Here is a 25,466-nt window from a genome sequence, read left to right as displayed (position 1 = left end):
AGCTTAGTAAAAGGACTCCTTAATTTCTAATCTTATCTAATATAATGTTGGCATTCTTATACTGCCTTTTCACAAGAACCCTGGACCCAAAGCAGTTTATAATAAGATTATTAAACAAATAAGAAACACATTGAAAAATAATTGAATGTTAAAAATAAAACAAATTTCAAAATATTACAGAATATAATTTAAACATTAATAATAAAGTTTTGAAATAGAGCAGTTTTTCTTAATTTCTATTTCACTGTTGTATACCACTGTATTCTTGTTTTAGTATAAACCAAAATGTATAGCAAATGTAATAAACTGTAACTATAACCAATTAGCTGTGGTAATGTAGCTGCATTAACTAGTTAGCACAGGAATGCCTACTCTCTGTCCCTGACATGCCCCTTCAAAAGTAAATGTTAATAAATAAATAAATAATGCATGGTTAGCATGCATACATGAAAAAACTAGTGTGATCCGCTTTAACTTCCTGTATTAGGCCATGTTTTCGGCATTAGGTGTGTGTTAGCACCGGTGCCGGAAAGAATATTTGAAGCGGGGGAGTCGGAGAAACTAAACAAATTCTCTGTAACCTTGGAGGATGTAATGGGTCAGTTCAGCAAGCTGAAGAGTAGTAAATCACCGGGACCTGATGGTATTCATCCCAGAGTATTAATAGAACTAAAAAATGAACTTGCGGAGCTACTGTTAGAAATATGCAATCTGTCCCTAAAATCGAGTGTAGTACCGGAAGACTGGAGGGTAGCCAATGTTACTCCGATTTTTAAGAAGGGTTCCAGAGGAGATCCGGGAAATTATAGACCGGTGAGTCTGACGTCGGTGCCGGGCAAGATGGTGGAGGCTATTATTAAGAATAAAATTGCAGAGCATATACAAAAACATGGACTGATGAGACAAAGTCAGCACGGATTTAGTGAAGGGAAGTCTTGCCTCACCAATCTAATGCATTTTTTTGAGGGGGTAAGCAAACATGTGGACAATGGGGAGCCGGTTGATATTGTATATCTGGATTTTCAGAAGGCGTTTGACAAAGTGCCGCACGAAAGACTCCTGAAGAAATTGCAGAGTCATGGAATCGGAGGTAGGGTATTATTATGGATTAAGAACTGGTTGAAAGATAGGAAGCAGAGAGTAGGATTGCGTGGCCAGTATTCTCAGTGGAGGAGGGTAGTTAGTGGGGTCCCGCAGGGGTCTGTGCTGGGTCCGTTGCTTTTTAATGTATTTATAAATGACCTAGAGATGGGAATAACTAGTGAGGTAATTAAATTCGCCGATGACACAAAATTATTCAGGGTCGTCAAGTCGCAGGAGGAATGTGAACGATTACAGGAGGACCTTGCGAGACTGGGAGAATGGGCGTGCAAGTGGCAGATGAAGTTCAATGTTGACAAGTGCAAAGTGATGCATGTGGGTAAGAGGAACCCGAATTATAGCTACGTCTTGCAAGGTTCCGCGTTAGGAGTTACGGATCAAGAAAGGGATCTGGGTGTCGTCGTCGATGATACGCTGAAACCTTCTGCCCAGTGTGCTGCTGCGGCTAGGAAAGCGAATAGAATGTTGGGTATTATTAGGAAGGGTATGGAGTCCAGGTGTGCGGATGTTATAATGCCGTTGTATCGCTCCATGGTGCGACCGCACCTGGAGTATTGTGTTCAGTACTGGTCTCCGTATCTCAAAAAAGATATAGTAGAATTGGAAAAGGTACAGCGAAGGGCGACGAAAATGATAGTGGGGATGGGACGACTTTCCTATGAAGAGAGGCTGAGAAGGCTAGGGCTTTTCAGCTTGGAGAAGAGACGGCTGAGGGGAGATATGATAGAAGTGTATAAAATAATGAGTGGAATGGATCGGGTGGATGTGAAGCGACTGTTCACGCTATCCAAAAATACTAGGACTAGAGGGCATGAGTTGAAGCTACAGTGTGGTAAATTTAAAACGAATCGGAGAAAATTTTTCTTCACCCAACGTGTAATTAGACTCTGGAATTCGTTGCCGGAGAACGTGGTACGGGCGGTTAGCTTGACGGAGTTTAAAAAGGGGTTAGATAGATTCCTAAAGGACAAGTCCATAGACCGCTATTAAATGGACTTGGAAAAATTCCGTATTTTTAGGTATAACTTGTCTGGAATGTTTTTACGTTTGGGGAGCGTGCCAGGTGCCCTTGACCTGGATTGGCCACTGTCGGTGACAGGATGCTGGGCTAGATGGACCTTTGGTCTTTCCCAGTATGGCACTACTTATGTACTTATGTACCCCCCAGATTCTATATAGCGTGCCTAGAGATTTGCACTAAAATCCAAGCTGATTCTGTAAGAATGCGCATAACCTAACAAGCTTAACAAGCTAATGAGCACGAATTGGCACTATTTAGAATTTACACGTACAACTCACTAAGCATATTCTGTAACAAAGTGTACCAAACTTTTAACACACACAAGCAAAAAGGGACATGGTTACAGGTGGTGAAATATGTTTTATGGGCGTTGTGAAATTTACACGTGCAGTTATAGAATATGGCCCAGTGTGCCGGGATTTATGCCATATTTTCGTTGGTGTAAATGGATGTGTGTAGTTTTAGGCGCTGAGATATCAACTAAGCATATTCTATATACCGCGCCTAAATCTAGGTGCCGATTATAGAATACGCTTAGTCGGCTCTGATTTCAGCGCCAATTTTTTTAGGCACCACATATAGAATCCCCCCCTAAACGCAGCTTAGTAAAAAGGCCCCTTAGACAGTTAAGTCTTCTGAGGACAGATAAATTGCTTACTGTATCTAAATGTAGCCCACCTTGAGCTACCACAGAAAAAGGCATGAGTTAAATCCAAATAACTGAGTAATATTGCATATTTTGGTTATCTTGGTGATCATACCTATCAGATGGAGAAGAGGTCTCCTGAAACCTGGAGCTGAAAACCACTGACAACTTCAGTGCACCTTTTAAGAGGACAATTGGTTTAAAGGAAGGCACTTACCTCTTTGTTCTTTGGAAATTTTGGATATGACAACAGGAATGCTGTGTTCAGCTCCACCCTATATATAAAATGCAAATGATAACAAATTGTTTTCATGTACACTACAAAGCATACAAATAAACTTTTTCATACATCAAAGAAGTAGCTACATATAGCATTCTTCAGTGAATAGTGTACATTATTTATTAATAGATGCACACTACATATGACAAAAGAAAAAACACAAAATGTTGCATGTTTTTCTGTCATTTCAGGATAAACCGATTAGAAGCAACATGGGAACTGTCATTTACATGCACTAACTCTCTTAATGGTGGTGTGCTCATTTCTTCATATATGTTTCAAATTGTTAAAACCCAAAAATGCATGCTTCACCTTATTGTGAAGTTTTGTGTTTCCAGTTTTGCAACAGAACTAGAGAGTTAAAGTTACTCCATTAAGTTACTGCCTAAGGCTGTCACCCTGGGATGAGTGTAATGTGTGTAATACAGCTCTGTTCAGCTGTCACCTTGCAAGCTTTTAGAAAAAAGAGGTTTAATGCATGAGTCTCTCTTTCTAGAACACATCTTGTTAACTGCAAAGAGGCATCTTCACATCTGGACCTACAGTTCCATGGAGCCTTCCACCATCTAAAGAAATAAACACTCCCTACTCTCGCACATCCATCTGAGAGTCATTCAACCAGGTCACAGAGGAGGCTCTCAAACAAATCTTGAACTGCCTACTGCCAACATCCTGCCCTTTTGACCCCTGCCCAGCAAAGATAGTAGAGCTAGCAAGCAAAAGCCTCATTGAACGGGCCACTAAAATTGTTAACTCTTTTCTTGTGGAACGGCAGCTGCCAACAACATTAAAAAAAGATGTGATGTACTTACTACTGAAAAAGAATTCCCCTGACCTGGACAAGCTTGAAAACTACTGCCAGGTTCTAACATCCCTTTGCATTCAACTCAAAGGGATGTTAGAAACTGGGATGTTAGAACCATGTCAAAATGACATGGTTCTAGGCAGTTATTTTCATTTAATCTAGTTTCAGTCCTGGATACAAAATGGAGACAATTTTTGTACCCCTGCTTGATGATCTCCACAGAAACCATGACAGGGTCTCTGCCTCAATATTAGTGTTGCTGGATTTCTAAGCAAGCTTCCAGAACAATCAGATCTGTTCAGTAACAGCACATCATCACCTTGGGCCAGTGGTTCCCAAATCTGTGTCGTTAATACCCATTAGTAAGTCTAGCCTGAAGATTTCTAATAGGAAACAATATTTTAGGAGGTATAGAGGGGCATTTAAATAATAATTTAAAAAAGACTAAGTCCAAAAATAAAACGTTCATCTCACAGCCATAATCAAACATGAAAAAGGTCTAAATTTCCTGGTCGATTACAGCTGTGAGATTGTTTTAGCCCCCAAAACGAATAGCCATTTTCTAAAGCAAAACGTCCAACATTAGAACTACAAAAAAGCAGGGACATGAATGTCTGTCTGGCATCTATTTCAAAAGTATAGCCACACAACTATTCTTGCAGGAATAGTGTAATGGTTAGTGCTGCAAACTGTAAACCAAGGCATACAAGTTCAAACCCCCTTATAACTCTTTGTAAATATGATCTCTCCAGGATCTGCCAAATACCTCTTTGACCTGAATATACACCACATCAATAGCCTTCAAGTTCACAAGTGTTTTATTTATTTAGGTACAATAGGTATTTTTCTGTTTATGGAAGCTCAGAAATATATATAAAAGGGTTAAAGTAGGACTTGAACCTGGGTCCCGTGGGTCAGAGTTTACTGCACTAACCATTAGGCTATTCCTCTGACCTGGTTTATGTCTTGTTCAGAATGGCTACAATACCTGCAGCTGACATAGAGCCTGGTTTTCCTTTTCAGTTCCACTTTCAGGGGAGAGGGAGAGAGGGAGGGGGACAGCAACTACTAGGGGATTAAGGAGGGGTCATGCCCTAATCCCTCCAGTGATCAACTGCTCAGTTAGAACAGCTTTTGTAACTTGGACGTGACTGAAAAAGGTCTAGATATTTTTTTTAAGTCCTTCATTTTAGATATGGATATTTCTTCCCATTCAAAAATCCCTGTTGGATGTCCTACATTTGGGCCCTCCCTAGTCCCACCCAAACCACACCCACAGCACGCCCCTTGCTATTTGGATGAACTGCAGTGTGACATGTCCATATTTTGACTTTCCAAAATCAGTATTTGGAAGTTTTTAGCAGATGGACATTTTTGGGGGGCATTTTAAGACATCTATCTGCTTTGACAATGAGCACCATAGTTTTTTAAATGAGCAGGCAACTTCATTTGCTTCTTTCATCATTTGTCTTACTATTTATTAATCTGTTTCATAGCCCGGTACTTTATGAAAATGCCATATTCATTTAATGTCTATGTTTGAACATTTTATGCACAGTTATCCTCAGTAAAATATGAAGAAGTCTGCAACACACTTTCCTCATCAATGCCTGCACTGCACTCCATGCTCACTTCATCATAATGATTTATAAGCAATTACTTTAAAGACATTTCAACAATTTGACAGAATATTTTCAATGGAATTGCAGTTTTTCTAGGCTTCAGTTCCTTGCTATGTTTTTGGCCTCAAAGAATCTCATAATGGCTGGACAACAAATGGAATTTATGTCACTCAAGAGGTCGACCAGTTCTGATTTTGTAATGCAGTACTCAAGAAGTGGGTTCCAAATCAACCACACTGTAATATCTGCTTTAACAAGAACAAAATGCACACCGGAGACACAAGTAAGATTTCATGATGACAAATACTGCTATCCTTTCCCTTACATGAGAGAAAGTCATTCCTTGATGTCACTGTAACACATGGGACCATATGTAATTAGCATTCATTCCATAGACGTGAAGATTAATGATCAGAGTCCTTTCTGCAGTTAAAACAGTTTTCCGCATGGAATTTTTCTTTTTTTTTTTTAATGATTGACCATCCTTTATGTGTATATAGCATTGACACATGGGTTTAAGGAGATACTCCCTTTGAAGAGAAAGGACAGTAAAAATCCCTTAAACCATAAATAAACTTCAATATGCTTAAAAATAATCTTAAAACACATTGGTGGTAATTCTCAATTTATCACCTAGAGTTAGGTGCCAGGATGGTTTGGTTTATGGTTTATTATATTTGATATACCACCTCTCATATGAACAGCAAAGTGTTTTACAATTTAAAAACAGTAATAAAAAGGAACTCCATTAAAAGATAGGGTAGAGGAAAAAAAAGGACCAGAGGAAAATGTAGTCAAAATGGCATTGTAAATGATCACACCTAACTGTAGGCAGTTAGGAGCATGAATGCTAGTATTCTATAACCTACGCATATAACTGTCTGATGTGCCTCTTACCCTCCCATGCCCTTCCCAGGTCTTGGAGTTCCGAGCTCTGGCATTTGAGCACAATACTTACAGAATACTATGGGAAGATATGCAAATAACTGCAGATTTGTGCCAATTATTGCTAATTAACACTGATTACAACAATAATTGGTTGTTAAGGCCAATTAGCATCTAATAAATCTATTCTATAATTGTGCACACTAATTTGTACACTAGTCAGAAATTTGGACATGCAACTTTCTAGAATTAGGACGATCATGTTTGAAAAAACATCTATGGATAATAAAATGTACATCAATTAAAATTCAACATGGTCATGTTTTTCCTTAATGGAAGATAAAGCGGGCAGGACCCAGAGGGAATGGCTGTGGAGACCATAGTTTCAGTAAAAACTGTCTTTATTCAGTATCCAAAAAAACAGTTACAAGGACCCAACATGACCGTGTTTAAGCAACTATGCCTGCATCAGGAATCCAAAGGTCTATGATTTAACATGACATAAATAAATATTAAACACCCATGTACAGACATACACAAAACCAATCAAAATAAGAATAAACCATATCAACCAAAATGCAATTTTAAATAATTATGCAGCATATTTTGCCTTAAGGCAGCATGGAATAAATCCAAACAAAATTTTACTGGTAAAACTCTTAAAAGAAATGCTAGCCAATATTTAAAGCAAATTAACCTGCTGGGAACAGCTGCTGACCGGTTAACTCACCTGTTTATGTCTAGCTGGTAATTTTCAGTGGCAACTAACCAGCTAGTGAAACTAAAAATGACTGGTGAGCGCCATGGGTGTAGTTTGACTATTTCATTGGGTGGGGGGTAAAGGATGGGGCGGGGCATATTAGCAGTGGAGAGATTGTATGTTGGCCTTACTACCTCTTGAAGGATCTACATATAGATAATGAATATCTCATACATATTCATTATGGTTATTCCCCCCAAAAGCCAGCTCTTTCTCCCTTCCTTCTTTCCTTCCTTCCTTCTTACCCAGCACTCCCTCTTTCTCTCAAGTAGTATTTCCCTACCCCTCTTTCCCATACCATACCATACCAGTGTAGACCTTAGAAATGCATAAGCTCTATAAGTAGATCCTTCAAGAGGTAGTGTGTCATGATTTAGGCTCTAAAACCCTTTCTGATGTTTTGGTGCCACCTTAGTAAGGCCAACACACAATCTCTCCACTGCAAAACACTATATACAAACTTGTGCAAAAACATACTCATAACCTTACCAAACCATAACAGCACTAATTCCAAGGACAGTACAAGCTACAACCTTATGCATGGAAAGGCAGCACTGTAATTACACCGGGCTCTAAAACACCAGTACACTACTAGTGGAAAAAAAGGGCTGGAAATACTACACACTAGCAGAATACTGCACCTTGATCACACATGAAAAACACATGACAACAGATATGACAGAAGGAACTAGCAATAAAAAAATATGAAGGCAAAATACTGAACTGGAAAGTTACCTCAAGATGTCAGACTCTTAGCGTACAGCAATACTAGAAAAATTGAAACTTACATGCAAAATATCACAGATGTACATTTCCAAAAGCTGACATATTCCAATTAATAAATTCTGAATAAAATACTTTTTTCTACCTTTGTTGTCTGATCATTTAGTTTTTCTATTCGCTTTGGTCCCATTGTCTTCTGTTTTATGCAATGTCTTCTTTCTATTTGATATTTTTATACTCACCATGTCCACCATCCTCTTGTCTCCTTATGTGTCCTGTCTACCATCTGTAGCCCTGTCCCTATCCCTCCTTGAGTTTCAGTATCTGCCCTCAAATTCAGCAGTTTCCCCTCCATCCTTATCCAGCATTTCTCCTCACTCCCCTTCCCTCCATCCATGTGCATCTACTTCCTCTGTCTTCCCTCCCCTCCATCCATGCCCAGCATTTCTCCTCTCTCCTTTCCCCTCCATCCGTGTGCATCTCCTTCCTTTGTCTTTCCTTCCGTCCATCTTTGTCCAACATTTCTCCTCTCTTAACTGCCCTCCACTCCATCCATGTCCAGCATTTCTCTTCTTTTTTCCTTTCCCCTCAATCCATGTGCATCTCCTTCCTGACTTCCCTCCCCTCTATCCATCCATGTCCAGCAACTCTCCATTCTCCCCTGCCCTCTCCTCCATTCACCCATATCCAGCAAATTTCCTCTCACTTGCCCGCACCATTCATCCATCCATGTCCAGCAATTCTCCTCTCTCCCCTGCCCTCTCCTCCATCCACCCATATCCAGCAAAATTCCTCTCTCCCCTGCCCCCATTCATCCATCCATGTCCAGCAATTCTCCCTTCTCCTCCCCTCCATCCATCCATGTACAGCAACTCTCCATTCTCCCCTGCCCTCTCCTCCATCCATCCATGTCCAGCAATTCTCCCCTCTCCCCTGCCCTCCCCTACTCTCCTGTCCAGTGAATCTCTTCTCTCCCCTTGCCCTCCCCTCCTCTCCAAGTCCTGCGATTTCTTCTTTCCCCCTGCCCTCCCCTCTCCTCCTCTCCATGTCCAGTGATCTCTCTCCCTGCCCTCCCCTCCCATCCATGTCCAGTGATTCTCCCTGCCCTCCCTCAGCTCTCCGATAGCTCTCTTCTCCATTCCTTCCTGCTCCCGCGTGTTTAACCCTTTTATTTTCAGTGGCAGTGACGGCAGTGAAGAAGAAAGCACTGCGGGCTCGCCTCCAGCTTCTCCCTTCCCTCACACAGTGTCCTGCCTTCTGCGATAATGTATTTCCTGTTTCCATGAGGGCAGGACACTGTGTGAGGGAAGGGAGAAGCTGGAAGCAAGCCCGCAGTGCTTTCTCCTTCACTGCTGTCGCTGCCACTGAAAATAAAAGGGTTAAATGCGCGGGGAGGGGGAGGAGGAATGGTGAGGAGGGCTGTCAGTCGGGGAGCTGAGAACTGAGGGCGGGATGGAGGAAGAGCTGCCTACAGCGTTGCACCGGCCCTGCATTTGGGGGAGCAATGCACCCCCTGGCCTCCCCAAACTATGCCCAAGGTGAGCGCCAAACTTCAAGCTGGCTATGTTGGGGGCATTCCGGGGCCGAAATCCGGTTACGTCCCAATATCCAGATTTAGCCTGCCAGTTTAGCGGACAAATATGACTGCATAACTAGCTGTCCTATCTTTATCCACTAGCCCATGGCTGGTTAAGTCTGAATATTAGCAGTCATGTGCTACCACCTGGGCTTAAAAAAATGGATATTCAATGCCGAAGCCCAAATAGGGCCCAAAAATAGATTTCTAGTTTTATCTCTGGCAGCAGACAAAAAAAAAAAAGTAGTCCGCCACCAACTGAATATCAGGAGGAATGTCTCCATCCTGGTTCAACAGATGTAACGTCTAAAAATGATGATCTCCCATAGGAGTAGCTTTCCAGCACTGAAGTAGAAACACGCTCAGGGTATCTGCTCAGTCTATCCAAAAATTTGTGTGGGTACTTTTTAGGGAGACAATAATAAAAGAAATCTCATGAATAAAAAAATATTTGCAGAATGTGCCTAACTATGGGGCATTTATCTACCTCAAATAGGGGAAAACAGCACATCTGGTCCTATGCCACTTAAATATATATTGCCTTTCATGCAAGGTGAAGCTGTGCTGTGTAACTATTTTACTCAATGGTATTAACATTCATTCCACCCTGACACTTAACATTTTAATCAGTTACTATTATACTACATTTTGCAAATGATGTTACAGTGGACGTAGTTGTGAATGGGCAAGTACAGAGGGGAGCATGGGCACCTCCCTAATCTCTCTTGCAGAAAGATGCATTGGCTGAGAAGTTGAAACCTACTATATTATCTACATAACATAAGTAATGCCATACTGGGAAAAGACCAAAGGCCCATCAAGCCCAGCATCCTGTCCCCGATAGCGGCCAATCCAGGTAAAGGGCACCTGGCAGCTTTCCAAACGTACAAACATTCTATACATGTTATTCCCAAAACTGTGGATTTTTCCAAGTCCATTTAGTAGCAGTCTATGGACTTGTCCTTTAGGAAACCGTCCAAACCCATTTTAAACTCTGCCAAGCTAACTGCCTCCACCACATTCTCCGGCAACGAATTCCAGAGTTTAATTATGCGTTGGGTGAAGAAAATTTTTCTCCTATTTGTTTTAAATGTACTACACTGTAGTTTCATCGCATGCCCCCTAGTCCTACTATTTTTGGAAAGCATGAACAGACGCTTCATATCCACCTGTTCCACTCCACTCATTATTTTATATACCTCTATCATGTCTCCCCTCAGCCGTCTCTTCTCCAAGCTGAAAAGCCCTAGCCTCCTTAGTCTTTCTTCATAGGGAAGTCGTCCCATTCCCGCTATCATTTTCGTCGTCCTTCGCTGCACCTTTTCCAATTCCACTATATCTTTCTTGATTCCTTCCAGCACTGTTTACTTAAGATAAAACTGGGCAGTTTTATGGTTGGAAATAAGGGGCCCATGTACTAATCAGCAGTAAAAGGGGCCTGTGGTAGTGTAGGCACGTGCATTCGGTGTGTGCCGGGCCAGTTTTTACTGCATCTACAAAAAAGGGCTTTTTTAAATTGGACGGGAAAAGGGCCTGTGGTAAAAATGAAACCAGTGCGTGTCCAAAACCAGCCTGAGCCTTTAACGCCACCCATTGATCTAGCAGTAAAGGCTCAAGTGCTACATGCATGGTGACCGGTCGGTGCGCCAAGTTCCAATTACCGCTGGAACTGGCGTGCTTAGGAGGAAATAAATAAATAATTCATCCACGTATTATGGGTACGCGCCAAAACTGAAATTACCTCCAGGAGGATGCGCTGTCCTGGCAGTAGTCTCATTTGGGTGAGCGCTGCACCTGCATAGAGCCTACCGCGGCTCAGTAAAAGGACCCCTAAATTAAGATTAGTGAGTCTGATCACATGATTGAATTTTAGGGGAAAGTGTTTATTTAGGGAATTAAGTTGGTCGTTATATTTAGAATTGGTAAAATAATACTTTTCACTGTGTTTCTGAATTGACTGCAAAGGTATTTTTGATTTAAGAAAACTTTTAAGTTTCTTTGGGCCTGATATTTGGCTGGCAGCAGGCAGCATGTTTGCTGTCTACCGCTGGTGTTAAACCCAGATATTTAGTGCCCGGCTATATCCAGTGACTGGCATTGAATATCTGGATTTACTTTGGCCACTAAAAAGTTAACCAGCCATGTCGATATTGAACGCTAACTGCTTAACTTTTAGCAGTCAAAGATAGGCCTGCAATTTAAGCAGTCTATTTTGACTGCTTAACATAGCCGGTTTGGTGCTGAATATCTGCACCTAACCGGCTATGTCACGTGATATACCCAGTTAGCGGTTAGGTTCTTAAATGCTATTTAACTGACCAGGAGCAGTTCCTGGATGTTTAAATAGTTTTGAATATCGGGGAGGGAGGGTTGAATCTAAAGCATAAAAATTAAGGTAATTGTAAATCGCTTTAACGCTTTAGTACAAAGTGGTATATAAAATAAATATAAATAAATCCCAATAAATAAATTAATTCAAAAATCTAATCTAAATTACAAAAAAAAAAGAGAGAATATAAGGTGATACATTTACAGTATATTGGGCTAATAACACATTAGCTTTTAGGTGCTGAAGTCCCCTTCCTCAGGTCAGGATAGCATGAGCAAAAGATGACAAATCTAGAATATACAGTATGTGAATCATAAAAACTTGCCAGTGATAGTCTGAATGGGGAAAAAGCAGGAGCAGAGGTGGGAGAGTTGAATGGGTGATCAGAAGATGACAAGTAGTAGAATTTTATGGGCTACAATATGTTATTTTATTTTTATATGCTACTTACAAGCCTGCAAGCTATTGGAGTGTACATTCAGATATAGTAGGTGTTGTTCTGTCCCTGGAAGGCTCACAATTTAAGGTGTCCTTTTACTAAGGTGTACTATGGGCATATTATCATTTAGTGTGTACTAATGCTCCAGTTTACTAAGCAGCGCTAGCGGCTGTTCATGTGCTATGACACAGCCCGATCACTTTGAATGGTCCGTGTCGGCACTAGCGCATGGACAGTCACTAGAGCTGATTCGTAAACAGACCCCTAAATCTGTTAGCATACTTTAGTAAAAGGACCCCTTAGCTTGTATTCTTAAGTCCTTTCTTGTTGGTTTCGAAGTATATGATAATTTTTAATGAAAAAGTGTTATATTCCTGAATTGTTTTGAAGTTCTCTTTTATTATCCTGACTAGTAAAAAAAGGCCCGTTTCCGAAACGGGCGCTAGCATGTGGTTTTTGTGTGTGTGTGTGTGTGTGTATGTGAGTGTGTGAGGGTGCGGTGTATGTGCAGGTTGTTGATGTGTGTCTTTTTTTGTTTTGTTTTGTTTTTTGCTTGGGGGTTGGGAGATGTGCTGTGCTGTGCTGGCAAAGTGGGTTGGATTGGTGTGTGGCTTTGAGGGTGTGTTTCTGTTGTATTGTGTGTGTGTGTGTGGTTTTGTCTGTCAATGAGGTTTGTGGAGGGGTGTCTTTCTGTTGGTGAAATGTAAATGTGGTTGTAGGGGGGTCAGTCTTTGTTGAGTGTTGTTTTTTTTTTCCATGTTTTTTTTTTTGTGTTGTGCAGAGGCAGCAGTGTTGTTTTAGATGGGCGGAAGGTAGAGGAGCACGTTCTTTGTCTGTCGGTATTTTTTGGCTGTTTCAGGGCTGCTGTAGGGGAATGCTGGAAGAGAAATGTGCTGTTGGAAGCAGCGCCATCTTTTTCGATTGGGCTGGTGTTCTGGGCATCCTGGAGGTGGGTGACGGCTTGCCTGAGGACGGGGATGGTTGTTTTAAGTTGGCGGAAGGGAGAAGAGCACGGTCTCGGGCCGTCCGGGGATGATCCGGTATGTTTGGTCCATTTCAGGCCGGCTGCAGGGAGACTGCTTGCCTGAGGCTGGGGATGGTTGGGCACGTCCTTGGCCGCTTCGGCAAAAGGGGAAGAGGAAGGGGGTGGGGAGTTACCTGCAGCCGCCTGAGAAACCATGTATTCTTTGTTTGTTTTGTATTATTAGTTTGCATTTCTGTTGAAGAAAGAGTGGATGCCTTTCGAATGATGGAGGTGGTGCGTCGGTGTGCGGTTGTTTCGTTAGTTTGGCAGCCAGTCTCCAGCGATTCCTAGGCAGGGAAGGAGTACTCCTCCCCCTTCCTTGGTCGCTGTTTGCTGCTGGCTGGGTCGCGGGTAATCCTTCCAGCTGGGCCGCAGCTTGTCCTGTTCGCCCACGTCCCAGATGGTGACGGGCACGTTGTTTTCCGGCTCCTCTGACTCCATGTCAAGCGATCCCAAATATAGTCTGTGCTATAGGCCCTCTGGCACTCTTCAGTACTGGCATTAGGCATTTAAAAATTGCTCCCCCCCTCCCCCAGTCTATTTTTGCACATTCCCACAGCAGGAATATTCTTCTCTCGTTCCAGCGGTGGTTCTGTGCTCTCCGTGCTGCACAGATAATGAGCCATTCTGCTGGGGAATGCTCCGCCCTTATTGTCACGTAGTTTCCTCTGATTGGTCCGTCTTACGTTGCCTAGTGTTGCCTGGGAATGGTGTTGTGATGGTCCTTTGTGTTTCAGAATGTTGAGGGTGTTTTTTCTGATTGGTCCGTCATGCGAGGGCGGGGCAGAGAGACATGGTCAGTGTTGTGGCTTCACCACCATGAACCATGAACCCTTCAGTGAGTGACTGAGTGACTTCAGAACGTTGTCTTCAGAACGTTGAGGGTGAGTTTTATTATAGTAGATTATAAGGTCATTGATGAAATGCTCTGGTTCCATGAAGTGCTCCCCGAAATAAGTGTCTGTGTGACCTCATTCTTGTCTTTCTAACCTGTATTCTTTGAAATATTTTTATGATTCACTTTTGTGTTCTAATATTTTCATCTTGTGATCTTCACTGTATCCGGAGATACATGTTTTTAGTCCAATAAAAAATGTATTACCTTATATTTTTGTGTTTTGTTTTTATTTACTTACCTTTATTTCCATACTTTTAAGTGGATGAAGATGGCAGCAGCACTGCTTTTACTCTACAACTCCATGGGGTTGATTCACCCTTGTCATTTTGGGTCACCACTTGGTAAAAACTGGTAGAAAATTGGGTTTTCTTGAGCAGCAGTTACAGGTCAGATGAACATATATATGACATGGTTTAGCAAAAAATAACAGGAGATTGATTAGTTCAGTTCTGCCAAGAACATTGGCTAATGATCACCAACACTTGGTTTGAACAACCCAAATGGCGACTGTACACCTGGACATCACCAAGTGGAGAACACAGAAACCAAATCGACTGTATCCTGTGTCAGGAAATGTAGCAGAGTTCAGTCCTGGCAGTGAAGACATACCCTGGTGCTGACTGTGGATCAGATCACCAGTTACTGGTAGCCACAGTTAAACTCAGATTCTGCAATATCAAACAATAGGCAGATGCAAAGATATTTGACATAGATAAGATCAGTGCCAGCTACATTGTTGAACTAAGGAACATATGAACTGTGGGAAGAAGTGAAAACGCATATAATCAAAACAGTATTAGAACATATCCTATGCAAGAAACCATCAAAATCAGCCCAGTGGATTTCCAACTCGACCATCAGCATTACAGAAGAGAGAAGGAAGGTCAAAGCTACTGCAAACAGAGAAGATTTCAGAAGGTTAAATGCAGAATTCAAAAGAGAGGCCAGAAACGGCAAAGAGAACTACTGGAATGAACAGTGCCAGAAGATGGAGGAAGCGAATAGGAAAGGTCACATGCAAGAACTCTACACCCATGTGAAGAGGGTATGGTCAACATTCATGGCCCAGAAGGCAACAGTTCATGGGAGCAATAGCCAGGAACTGTATGACCAGCCAGCAATAAGTGGTTGGTGGAAAGAATATACAGAGAAGTTATATGAAGGAACAGCAGAACCATCTGATAGGCAAGGATGAGACACTGGAGCTGGAACCAATATTCTGAAGGAAGAAGTCATGTGGGCAATGAAGCAATTAGCCAACCGAAAAGCCCCAGGAATTGATGGTAAACCAATAGAATTGCTCAAGCCCATACCAGTGGCAGCATTAACAGCATTATGCCAATGTATATGGAACACATGTGAGTGGCCAAAAGAATGGAAAAGAACAGTTTTCATCCCAGTTCCAAAGAAGGGGGATACATAGGACTGCACAAATTATTGCACCATGTCTCTGATACAACATGCAAGCAAAATCCTGCTGAAGATCATTTAGCAGTGCTTGAGTATAACCATCAATAGGAGTTGTCAGAAGGGCAAGCTGGCCAGGAAAAGCAGAGGCACTTGTGATCATATTGCCAACCTTTGATGGATTATGGAAAAAGCTAGGGAGTACCAGAAATATCTCTACATGTGTTTTACCAATTATTCTAAGGCATTTGATGTGCTTGAGCACAACAAACTCTGGATCTGCCTGAAGGAAATGAGCACACCACCACACCTGATTGAACTCATAAGATCACTCTATCAAGATCAAGAAGCTACAGTCCGAATGCCATATGGAGACACAGATTGGTTCAAGATTGGAAAGGGCACACAACAAGGATGCATCCTGTCACCAGCAGCTTTCAGCATGTATGCTATCAATAGAAATCAAACAAAATAAAACATGGAAAAGAAAATAAGATGATACCTTTTTTATTGGACATAACTTAATACATTTCTTGATTAGCTTTCGAAGGTTGCCCTTCTTTGTCAGATCGGAAATAAGCAAATGTGCTAGCTGACAGTGTATATAAGTGAAAACATTCAAGCATTACTATGACAGTCTGACAGGGTGGGAGGATGGGGGTGGGTAGGAGGTATTCGTGGGGACATCAAAGCATATCATTGATATTCTAACAGGATGGGTGTGGATAGGTGAGGGGTGGGGTGATCAACAGAGAAACAGCTTTATGGTTTATAATGGGCTAGGAACCCCAGATCCTTGTTAAGTCCTTTCTGTTGGGTGTTTATTTATTTATTGCATTTGTATCCCACATTTTCCCACCTTTTTGCGAGTTCAGTGTGGCTTACAATATGGGTTAGATATTGGAAATACAATTTGTTACAGATTGGTTATGGATTACATTTTTCAGAATTATGCGAAACAATTGAGGTGTCGTTATGGAATGTAACACTGGAGTAAAAAACATTGAAACATTGGAAGGAAACAATGGGAGCTTAGAGGGCGATAAGAAGGCATAAGAACATATGATATATATGTTTCTGTGATTGAAGGTAAGAATGATGTGATGTTACAGGAATGAGAGTTCAGAGGTGAGTGTGTGGTGCATTCGTGAACAGTAGGTGTGGACTTTATGTGTTTTGGTCCTTTCCGTAAATTTTTTCAAAAAGATAGGTCTTCAATGATCTGCGGAAGGAAGCTTGATCGTTGATTGTTCTTAATTTGCGTGGCAGTGTATTCCAATACTGCGTGCTCATGTGAGAAAAGGTAGATGCATGTAGCGCTTTGTATTTCACGCCTTTGCAGTTGGGGAAGTGGAGGTTTAGGAAGGTTCGGGATGATCGTTTGGCGTTTCTGGGTGGTAAGTCTATTAACTCAGTCATGTAGGCTGGGGCTTCGCCGTGAATAATTTTGTGGACTAGTGTGCATACTTTAAAAGTGATGCGTTCCTTTAGTGGAAGCCAGTGCAGTTTCTCTCGTAATGGTTTTGCACTCTCATATTTTGGCTTTCCAAAGATGAGTCTGGTTGCCGTATTCTGGGCAGTTTGAAGTTTTCTCAGTGTTTGTTCTTTGCAACCTGCGTATAGTGAGTTGCAGTAATCCAGATGGCTGAGCACGAGGGATTGCACTAGGATGCGAAAGACGGATCTTGGGAAGTATGGTCTTATCCTTTTCAGTTTCCACATGCTGTAGAACATCTTTTTAGTTGTGTTGTTAGCATGAGTTTCGAGCGTTAGGTGGCGGTCGATAGTGATTCCGAGGATTTTTAGCGTTTTTGAGATTTGAAGGTTCAGGTTTGGTGTGTTTATAGCTGTGAATTCTCTTGTGTTGTATTGGGAGGTGAGTATTAGGCATTGAGTTTTTTCTGCATTTAATTTCAGACGGAATGCATTTGCCCATGTGCTCATGATGTGTAGACTTTGATTGATTTCGTCGAAGATTTTGTTAATGTCTTGTTTGAAGGGGATGTATATTGTCACATCATCAGTGTATATATATGGGTTGAGGTTATAGTTTGATAGGAGTTTTGCCAGAGGGATCATCATTAGGTTGAAGATGGTTGGTGAGAGAGGTGATCCTTGTTAAAATATTCAATCATTCTAACTTCAAAGGTCTTACGTTCTTGTATGGTTTTAAAGTTACCTTTCAGGATTCTCACTGTGAAGTCACTGGTACAGTGTCCTGGTCCTGTAAAATGCTGACCAACAGGGGTGGGAGCCCTACTGGCATCAGTATTGTTCATGTGATGTCTATGTAAATTGAATCTTGTCTTAAGCATCTGGCCTGTTTCTCCAATATAGCATCCTTCATTACATTTTTTACACTGAATGATATATACCACATTGGAAGATGAGCAAGTGAAAGATTCCTTTATGTTGAATATCTTTCCTTTGTGGATGACTGTGGGGTCCTGTGAAATATTTTGGCATAGTTTGCAACTGGATAAATTACAGGGAAGTGTGCCCTTCTGTTTCTTTTCAGTCTGTGATGGAAGTTTACTTCTGATTAGCTTGTGTTTTAAGTTGGGTGGCTGTCGGAAAAGGCCAGTACTGGTGGGGATGGGAATATCTCTTTCAGTAATTCATCCTCCTGGAGTATAGGTTGTAGATCTCTTATGATTTTCCTCAGTTTTTCCAGCTCTGGATTGTATGTCAGTACAAGGGGGATTCTGGCTGTGGATTTTTTCTCCTTGTACTGTAGCAGATTCTCCCTGGGTGTTTTGAGGGAGGAGGCAATATTCTTGGAGATTATTTTGGGGTTGTAGCCTTTCTGTTTGAAGGATGCACTCAGGCTTTTAAGGTGTCTGTCTCTGTCCCCTGGGTCAGAGCAGATACGGTGGTATCTTGTGGCTGGCTGTAAATGATGGATCTTTTTGTATGTGAAGGATGGAAGCTGGAGTTGTGGAGGTAGCTGCATCTGTCTGTGGGTTTCTTGTATATAGATGTTTGTATACAGCCATCACTGATTGAGACCGTGGTGTCCAAAAAATTGACTTTTTCTGGGGAGTAGTCAATTTTGAATCAATTTTTGAATGTGATTGTAGGATGGTATGTATTGAAGGCAGAATAAAATTGTTTCAGAGTTTCTTCACCCTCCGTCCAAATCATAAAAATGTCATCGATGTACCGGTAGTATTTTAGAGATTTGGTCTGGTGTGTATTCAGAAATGTCTCTTCCAGCTCAACCATAAATTTGATTAATCTTGTAATAGTTTCTGGTGAGTATTGATGGTCCAGTGTGGATTTTTTTAGGAGTCTTCCACATGCAGCTATGCCATCCGCATGTGGAATGTTGCTGTATAGTTTTCACTTATATACACTGTCAGCTAGCACATTTGCTTATTTCTGATCTGACGAAGAAGGGCAACCTTTGAAGCTAATCAAGAAATGTATTATGTTATGTCCAATAAAAAAGGTATCATCTTATTTTCTTTTCCATGTTTTATTTTGTTTGATTTCTATTGATAACCTTAAGCATGTATGCTGAAACTGTCATGCGACAAGCAGGCCTGGATGAGTCCATGATTGTCATGAAAATAGGTGGCAGAAACATCAACAACCTTTGATATGCTGATGATACCATCCTGCTGGCTGAAAATAAGGATTTTGAACATCTGATCAGGAAAGTCAAAGAAGAAAGTGAGACGGTTGGACTGCCCTGAACATCAAAAAGATGAAGATCTTGACATCAGCAAAAAATATGAATGTTGACCTTAAGATCAACAAAGAAGAAATTGAAGTTGTCAATTTCATCTTTGTTGACTCCAAAATTAATCATGATGGTGAGTGCACCCCTAAGATCAAGAGATGGCTGACACTTGGAAGAAGTGCGAAGGTCAGCATGAACAACATCTGGAAGAGCAAGGACATCAGCCTGCAACCATATGTAGAGCAGTCAGTGCAATCCTCTTCCCAATAGCAGCATATGGCTGCAAATTTAAGGCTGGCTTAACTATTGTACCAGGTGAGGCTCTGGCCCAGTGTGCCGGCAATCAAGGGAGCCAAAATACCCAGCCTCTACTACTACTACTACTTATCATTTCTATAGCGCTACTAGACGCATGAAGCACCTGGTCTACAGATTAAACCTTTTTTCTCCTCCCTCCCTCCCTCCCTCCCTCCCTCCCTTTTCCCTTTTTTTTAACTCCACCCTGTGGGTGTGGCAGTACTCCCTCACCTCTCTCACTCCCCTACGGTCCTGTAAAGTTTACATCAGTCATTGGGAGCAGCAGCTCCACCACTATAGGCTGTATTTGGCCAGCTCCTGCATCTACCCTCTGCTGCAGTGCCAGACCCAAAAGGAGGGGAAAAGACTGAACTGGGGGGAGGGAGAAAGATGCCAGCACAAAGAAGGAAGAGAAGCTGAATTCCTAGGCAGAGGGAGAGGGCGCTGGAAGCTATGTGATGGGGGGGGGGGGGGTGCCACCAAAAGCAAATTGGCTCAAGGTGTCAATAAACCATGAGTTGACCCTGGATGTTTTGTTACCGCTCTCTTTTGCACCTGAACCAGCCAAGAAGAAATTATCCACTTCCACCCTTGTGTGATAGCAGTTCTTCTCTTGGCATCAATATATTTGGGGTAAAAGGCTCCAATTCAGAAGGATTTGAATGGTTTTGAAGTTTATTTGGGTGTCTTGAACATGAGGTAGTGTTTCGCTTAGCGTGCGCTAATCCCACACTGAAAATGTTTTATTTTTCAGCATGGGAGGCACGTCTGGTGTAGAGAGTAGGTGTGTCTTTGCTAATTGGGTAGTGCGGGCACATTACCGTGTGCTACTCAATTAGCGCAGGAGTAGAGTGGAGCCTTTACTGCCACCTAAATAGATGGTGGTAAGGGCTTCTGGGGGTAATGGCCATGCACTAATGGGGAAACTAGCATATGGTCATTAAAAAAAGCTGACCGTGGCCATTTTTCAGCCACACTAGAAAGTGGCTGGAGTGCACGGCAAACCTACATGCTAATCACAGTGCCAGCCACTTTCTAGTACACCTTAGTAAAAGGAGCCCCTATGATGTTATATATGTAGTAATACTTTTAAAACAAAAGGAGGAAATATTTCTTCTTTCAATGCATAGTTAAGCTCTGGAACATTTTGCCAGAGTATGTGGTAAAAGCGGGTAATGTAGCTGTGTTTATAAAAAGTTTGGACAAATTCCTTGAGGGGAAGTCCATAAACTGCTATTAAAGTAGACCCCGTGAAAGCCACATTTAATCGTTGGGGGGGGGGGGGGGGATAAAGTAGGATGGACTTTTAGGGATTCAGCCTGGTACTTGTGATCTGGATTAACCACTGTTAGAAGCAGGATGCTGCTGGTCTGAGACGCATACAGTGTAATATTTCAATATAAACATCTTATAGGTACAGGATGTAATTATAATGTATTTATATATATAAAATGCTGCTGAAAATAGCTTAAACTGAAAATATTTTAAGCTTCTTGAATATAAGAATTATTCAGATTTTTAAATTTTCTCAAGAGCTATTACTTATTTTTCATGATCTAGGAACTTTGGCCAAGATGAAATGGATCCCAGGAAAGTTTGTTGAATTTTATGCTTCACAGTCAGCATTTGTTCATCAAAGACATCACAAGGTGAACGCACACTAGTCTCCTTCCTGAGTCATGTGGTATAAGGTCAGTAGTCCAGATATTCATGACTATTCTCACTTCATCTGCATAAGTTAAGGCTGCTTTAAATTCATAAGCTGCTTTCTCCAAATAGCTATCTTTACATTTGAGAATGCTGCTATATTTAGAAGAGTGCAAAATGAATGCATTTTATTATAGACTAAAATTCAAGGCCTGGCATTATATCTAACCATTGCATTTTAAATTATTCATGTATCACCATTTTTGAACCTTCGAGGGAAAAAACTCAACACAATACTATATTGTTATGAAAATAAAATTATACTTATAATTCTAATTGTCATTGTTTCATGTGTAATGTGCTAAGTACTGTGTGATTAGCAGAATATAAGGTTTTAGACTAGATAAATGAAATAATAAATGGAATTAATGTGGTTCTTTCTAATACAATTAATGAAGAATGTATTTACTGTGTCACAGACATGACACATTAAAATTATAGATCATTAACAAGCATTTCAAATTGCAGTGTTGCTTAACAAAATAACAGTCTAAGAAACGCATCCTATAGGATGATTTTATACATCTGTGTCTCGGTCACATCCTACATCTTGCACATGAATGCATATTTGTCTTGCCCTTTCTGGACATCCAATAAAAGATTCTGATTCCTTCTGCCCATGTCTTGGTCCTTCATCTATAATTGTACTTTTATAATTATCATAGAAGGGGAAATACAATTAAAAGGAGTTTTGACTAGATGACTCAGGGGGTAAAGAGGGCAATCAGGAATGACAAAGCCATAGCAGAGAGATTAAATGAATTGTTTCGGTCTTCACCGAGGAAGATTTGGGAGCAATACCGGTGCCAGAAATGGTATTCAAAGCTGACGAGTTGGATAAACTGAATGAAATCTCTATAAACCTGGAAAATATAATGGGATAATTTGACAAATTGAAGAGTAGCAAATCTCCTGAACCAATTGGCATTCATCCCAAAGTACTGATAGAATTGAAAAATGAACTTGCAGAACTATTGTAAGTAGTATGCAATTTATCATTAAAATTGAGCTTGGTACTGGAAGATTGGAAGGTGGCCAATGTAACACCGATTTTTTAAAAAGGTTCCAGAGGAGATCCTGGAAATTATAGACCGGAGAGCCTGATGTCGGTGCAGGGCAAAATGGTAGAGAGTATTAAAGTACAAAATTATAGAGCATATTCAAAAGCATGGATTAATGAGACAAAGAGGGGCATTTTTGATATGACATTTAAGTCCAACTTTGGATGTTTTGCAAAAAACGTCCAAAATCTGAATAGCAAAAGAGTCATTTTCAAAACAGAAAAACATCTATCTATTGTTTTCGAAAATATAAGGTTTTGTGATTTGGATGTTTAATTTTTTGGTCCATTTCCGAAAAAAAAAAAAGTCCAAGTGCAAAACGCACAAAATCAAGCCATTGGAACATCCCAGGAAAGCAATAGGGTACACTAGGGGGCACTGCAGTGGATTTCATAAAATTCTCCCAGGTACACATCTGACCATTGCTCCCTTATTTTGTCTGCTGAGCCCCCCAAAAACCCACCCAAAACCCACTATCCCCAACTGTACACCACTACCATAGCCCTTATGGGTGAAGAGGGCACCTATATGTGGGTATAGTGGGTTTCTGCTGAGTGTTCACAGTTTCCACCACAAGAAACCCACTATACCCACATATAGGCACCCCCTTCACCCATAAGAGTTATGGTACTGTACCATACCATATAGGGGGAGGTATGGGTTTGGGTCCACCTGTCTGCAGTGTACTGTACCCACCACTAGACTACTCCAGGGACCTGCATGTTGTTCTAATGGACCTGAGTATAACATCTGAGGCTGGCAAGTAATGTTTTTCTTTACATTTTTGGGGGGTGGGAGGAGGTTAGTGACCACTGGGGGAATAAGGGGAGGTCATCCATGATTCCCTTCAGTGGTCATCTGGTTATTAAAGGCACCTTTTTGTGTCTATTCATTATAAAAACAGGACTAGCTCAAAACATCTTAGTTTTAGTCCTGAACATTTTTGGTTGAAAAACATCTAAGTCTCAGGAATGACCAAGTCCCGCCCTGAACATGGACCTGATACGCCCCTTTGAGATTTGGATGCACTTCTGATGGACTTCAAAGAAAAACATCTAAAAATTGGTTTTGAAAATACTGATTTGGATGTTTTTGTGAAAAAAAAAAACGTCCAAATGCTGCTTTATGCCACTTTTTAGATTTTTTCTGTTTTGAAAATGAGCCCAAAAGTCAACATGGATTTAGTGAAGGGAAATCTTGCCTCAATTTCTTTGTGAACAAACATGTGGATAAAGGCGAGCCAGTTGATATTGTGTATCTGGATTTTCAAAAGGCATTTGACAAAGTACTTCATGAAAGACTCCAGATGAAATTAGAGAGTCATGGGATAGGTAGTAGTGTCCTATTGTGGATTAAAAAATGGTTAAATGAGAGAAAACAAAGAGTAGGGTTAAATGGTCAGTATTCTCAGTGGAGAAGGGTAGATAGTGGGGTTCCCCATGGTCTGTGCTGGGACCACTGCTTTTTAACATATTTATAAATGATCTAGAGATGGGATTAACTAGTGAGGGAATTAAATTTGCTGATGACACAAAGTTATTCAAAGTTGTTACATCGCAATGGGATTGTGAAAAATTACAAGGACCTTACGAGACAGGGAAACTGGGTGTCAAAATGGCAGATGACGTTTAATGTGAGCAAGTGCAAAGTGATACATGTGGGAAAGAGGAATCCAAATTATAGCTGTGTAATGCAAGGTTCCACGTTAGGAGTCACTGACCAGGAAAGGGATCTAGGCGTCATTTTTGATGACACATTGAAACCCTCTACTCATTGTGCTGCGGCGGCTAAGAAAGCAAATAGAATGTTAGATATTATTTGGAAAGGAATGGAAAACAAAAATGAGGACATTATAATGCTTCTGTATTGCTCCAGGGTGCAATCATAGCTCAAATATTGCGTTCAATTCTGGTCACCGTATCTCAAAAAAGATATAGTGGAATTAGAAAAGGCACAGAGAAGGGTGACAAAAATGGTAAAGGGAATGGGACGACTTCTTTATGGCTAGGGCTCTTCAGCTTGGAGAGAAGACGGCTGAGGGGAGACATGATAGAGGTCTATAAAATAATGAGTGAAGTGGAATGGGTAGATGTGAATCGCTTGTTTACGCTTTCCAAAAATACTAGGACTAGGGGGCATGCAATGAAATAGTAAATTTAAAACCAATCAGACAAAAATTTTCTTCACTAACATGTAATTAAACTCTGGAATTTGTTGCCAGAGAATGTGGTAAAGGTGGTTAGCTTAGTGGGATTTTAAAAAGTTTTTGATGGCTTCCTAAAGGAGATATCCATAGACCATTATTAAAATGGACTTGGGGAAAATCCACTGCTTATTTGTAGGATAAGCAGCATAAAATGTATTGTACTTTTTGAGATCTTGCCAGGTACTTGGGACCTGGATTGGCCACTGTTGGAAACAGGATGCTTGGCTTGATGAACCTTCAGTCTGTCCCAGTATGGCAATACTTTTGTACTTATGTACATGGTTCTAGACTTTTAGAACTTAGGGGCCATTTTACTAAGCTGTACTAGGCACTAACATGTGCCTAAGATAACTTAAAATGGTGTACTGCCAGATACGCTCAGGCATTCTGCGATAACTGTCAAATGTGAACACTAACCATGTGCTAAGAATTTTTTTTTTTTAGGTGACATGTTTGGGGCAGAGAGTGGCCATTCCTGCACTAATCAGTTAGTACAATTACATTACCATGCACTAACTGGTTAGCACAGGAATAGTGCTTGATCCTGTACTGCCTACAAAATGGTGGCAGTAAGTGCACACCAAGGAGTTTTGATAACAGAAGACAGCATGAGCCTATCTGGATCATTATCCAGCTTGTAATTGAAAAAGAAAAACGCCTATATTGTGACCCAAATCGGGGGATAGACGTTTATCTCACAAAAACGAATAAAGCGGTATAATCGAAAGCCGAATTTGGACGTTTTCAACTGCACTCCATCGCGGATGCTGACAAAGTTGATGGGGGCGTGTCGAAGGCGTGGTGAAGGCGGACTGGGGCGTGGTTATCGGGCGATCAGAGATGGGCGTCTTTCGCCCATAATGGAAAAAAAATATACATTTTTAGCGAGAATTTAGGGCACTTTTCCTGGACCCTGTTTTTCCACGAATAAGGCCTCAAAAAGTGCCCTAAATGACCAGATGACCACTGGAGGGAATCGGGGATGACCTCCCCT

At 41.2% G+C, this 25,466-nt stretch overlaps 1 protein-coding gene across 1 annotated transcript in view; it reads right to left on the bottom strand.

The window, feature by feature from the left end:
* Positions 1-25,466, bottom strand: part of SNTG1 (syntrophin gamma 1) — a 734,999-nt gene that overhangs the window by 507,490 nt on the left and 202,043 nt on the right. Inside the window, exon 5 of the mRNA XM_030214286.1 lies at positions 2,986-3,043. Within this exon, the coding sequence (XP_030070146.1) occupies positions 2,986-3,043 (58 nt within the window). The remainder of the gene's footprint in view (positions 1-2,985; positions 3,044-25,466) is intronic.

The sequence above is a fragment of the Microcaecilia unicolor genome, chromosome 1, assembly GCF_901765095.1.
Source record: "Microcaecilia unicolor chromosome 1, aMicUni1.1, whole genome shotgun sequence".
NCBI classification, from domain to species: domain Eukaryota; kingdom Metazoa; phylum Chordata; class Amphibia; order Gymnophiona; family Siphonopidae; genus Microcaecilia; species Microcaecilia unicolor.
Note: the sequence above shows the minus strand (reverse complement) of the source record. Positions and strands in the feature narration are given on the sequence as shown.